This window comes from Mus caroli, chromosome 6, assembly GCF_900094665.2.
Source record: "Mus caroli chromosome 6, CAROLI_EIJ_v1.1, whole genome shotgun sequence".
In the NCBI taxonomy this organism is placed as follows: Eukaryota; Metazoa; Chordata; class Mammalia; order Rodentia; family Muridae; genus Mus; species Mus caroli.
The window spans coordinates 87,961,062-87,962,326 of NC_034575.1; the positions used below are offsets into that span (position 1 = coordinate 87,961,062).

At 51.6% G+C, this 1,265-nt stretch overlaps 1 protein-coding gene across 5 annotated transcripts in view; it reads left to right on the forward strand.

Annotated features, from left to right (window-relative positions):
* Positions 1-1,265, forward strand: part of C6H3orf20 (chromosome 6 C3orf20 homolog) — a 51,122-nt gene that overhangs the window by 15,354 nt on the left and 34,503 nt on the right. For 4 of the 5 annotated variants that reach the window (XM_021165293.2, XM_021165296.2, XM_021165294.2 and 1 more), the window contains exon 8: positions 338-607. In XM_021165293.2, the coding sequence (XP_021020952.1) occupies positions 338-607 (270 nt within the window). The remainder of the gene's footprint in view (positions 1-337; positions 608-1,265) is intronic. The other variant, XM_021165295.2, reaches the window with a different exon arrangement.

The following is a 1,265-nucleotide window of genomic DNA, read 5'->3' on the forward strand; positions in this document are numbered from 1 at the left end:
CTCAGCTTACCTCTGTACTGTGGTGTGCTAGAATAATCCCACCTGGAACTTCAGGATAGTGGGTGAAGGGATACTAGCGGCTCTCCAGAGTCCCCCTCTGTGCGCAGCCATGCTCTGTAGGTGCAATCAGACAATGCTAATCTTCCCAGGGCGCTGCCACCTTCCCACTTCCTCCTAAAAATACTACCTTTGCATATGAGGAAGAACAGGATGGGGATCTGTGCTTTAGGACAAGGGGACTGGGGTGGGAGTCTTGGATGTTGGAAAGGGGCTATGGAGAACCTCTCTGGAGAGTGAGAACGAGCGCCTAGAAGACGCGTTCATCTCCTTCCCACAGAGAGGCCGAAAGGATCTTATGGAGAGGGAGGAATGCCTCCTGCCCCATGATTTTTCGAAACTACAGGTCAAGGATATCCTCTCATTTAATGTTGGCCTCCAAGGGGGACTCTCACCATCCTCTCACTACGGGGACTCAGATTACTGCTTCCGCCCCTCACCAGCCTTCCAGCCAGCATGCTCAAATGGGCCGCCATTCTCAAGAGTGGAAGGGGCCCAAGAAGCCCATCAAGCTGCATTACACGTTCTATGACGGCTCCTCCTTCATTTAATATCCTTTGGATGGGTGTCACTCTTTCTGCCCAACTTTGCCCCAGAGAACCCCTGGGCTTGAAACAGCTAACTGTTCACTGGGGACTCTTGGTCAACTAGAGAAGCCTGGTGGGGGTGCTCCCCNGNGGGCAAGTGTTGGTCCAGGTCAGGCTCTGCAGGGACTGAAAGAGTTCAGAGTTTAAGTTCAGTACCTAATACCTGTGAGAAGCTTGTCTGTGCAGGCAGATCCTTGCCTTCAAAGCTCTGCCAGGAAAGAGGAAGCTACCAAGAGGGTGGTTCATTTCCAGTGGGAGGAGATGTGAGCTATGTCTAAATGGTCTGGGGAGGGTCGTTTCTCTGATCCTTCTTCACAGGTTGTTTTACTNCTGTGGTCTTTGTGCTTCACCTTTAAGGTTCAAGTGCTTGAAGTCTAAGCCCCGCATCCCACTTGCAGCACATTTGCTTGACCTGCAGCTGAACTCAGCCTTGGATGGCTGAATGCTTATGCTGGGTGGTGGCAGAACAGGACACATTTCTCTTATGATCTGATGGGCACTATAGACCCTCTTCCAAGAAATCTGCACGTGTGTGTACATCCAAACACGTATAAATCGTGAGCTGCAGCAGCAGGGAACTTATGGCCCATGGAAAGCTGCTGCTTGAGAGACCATGGGGTC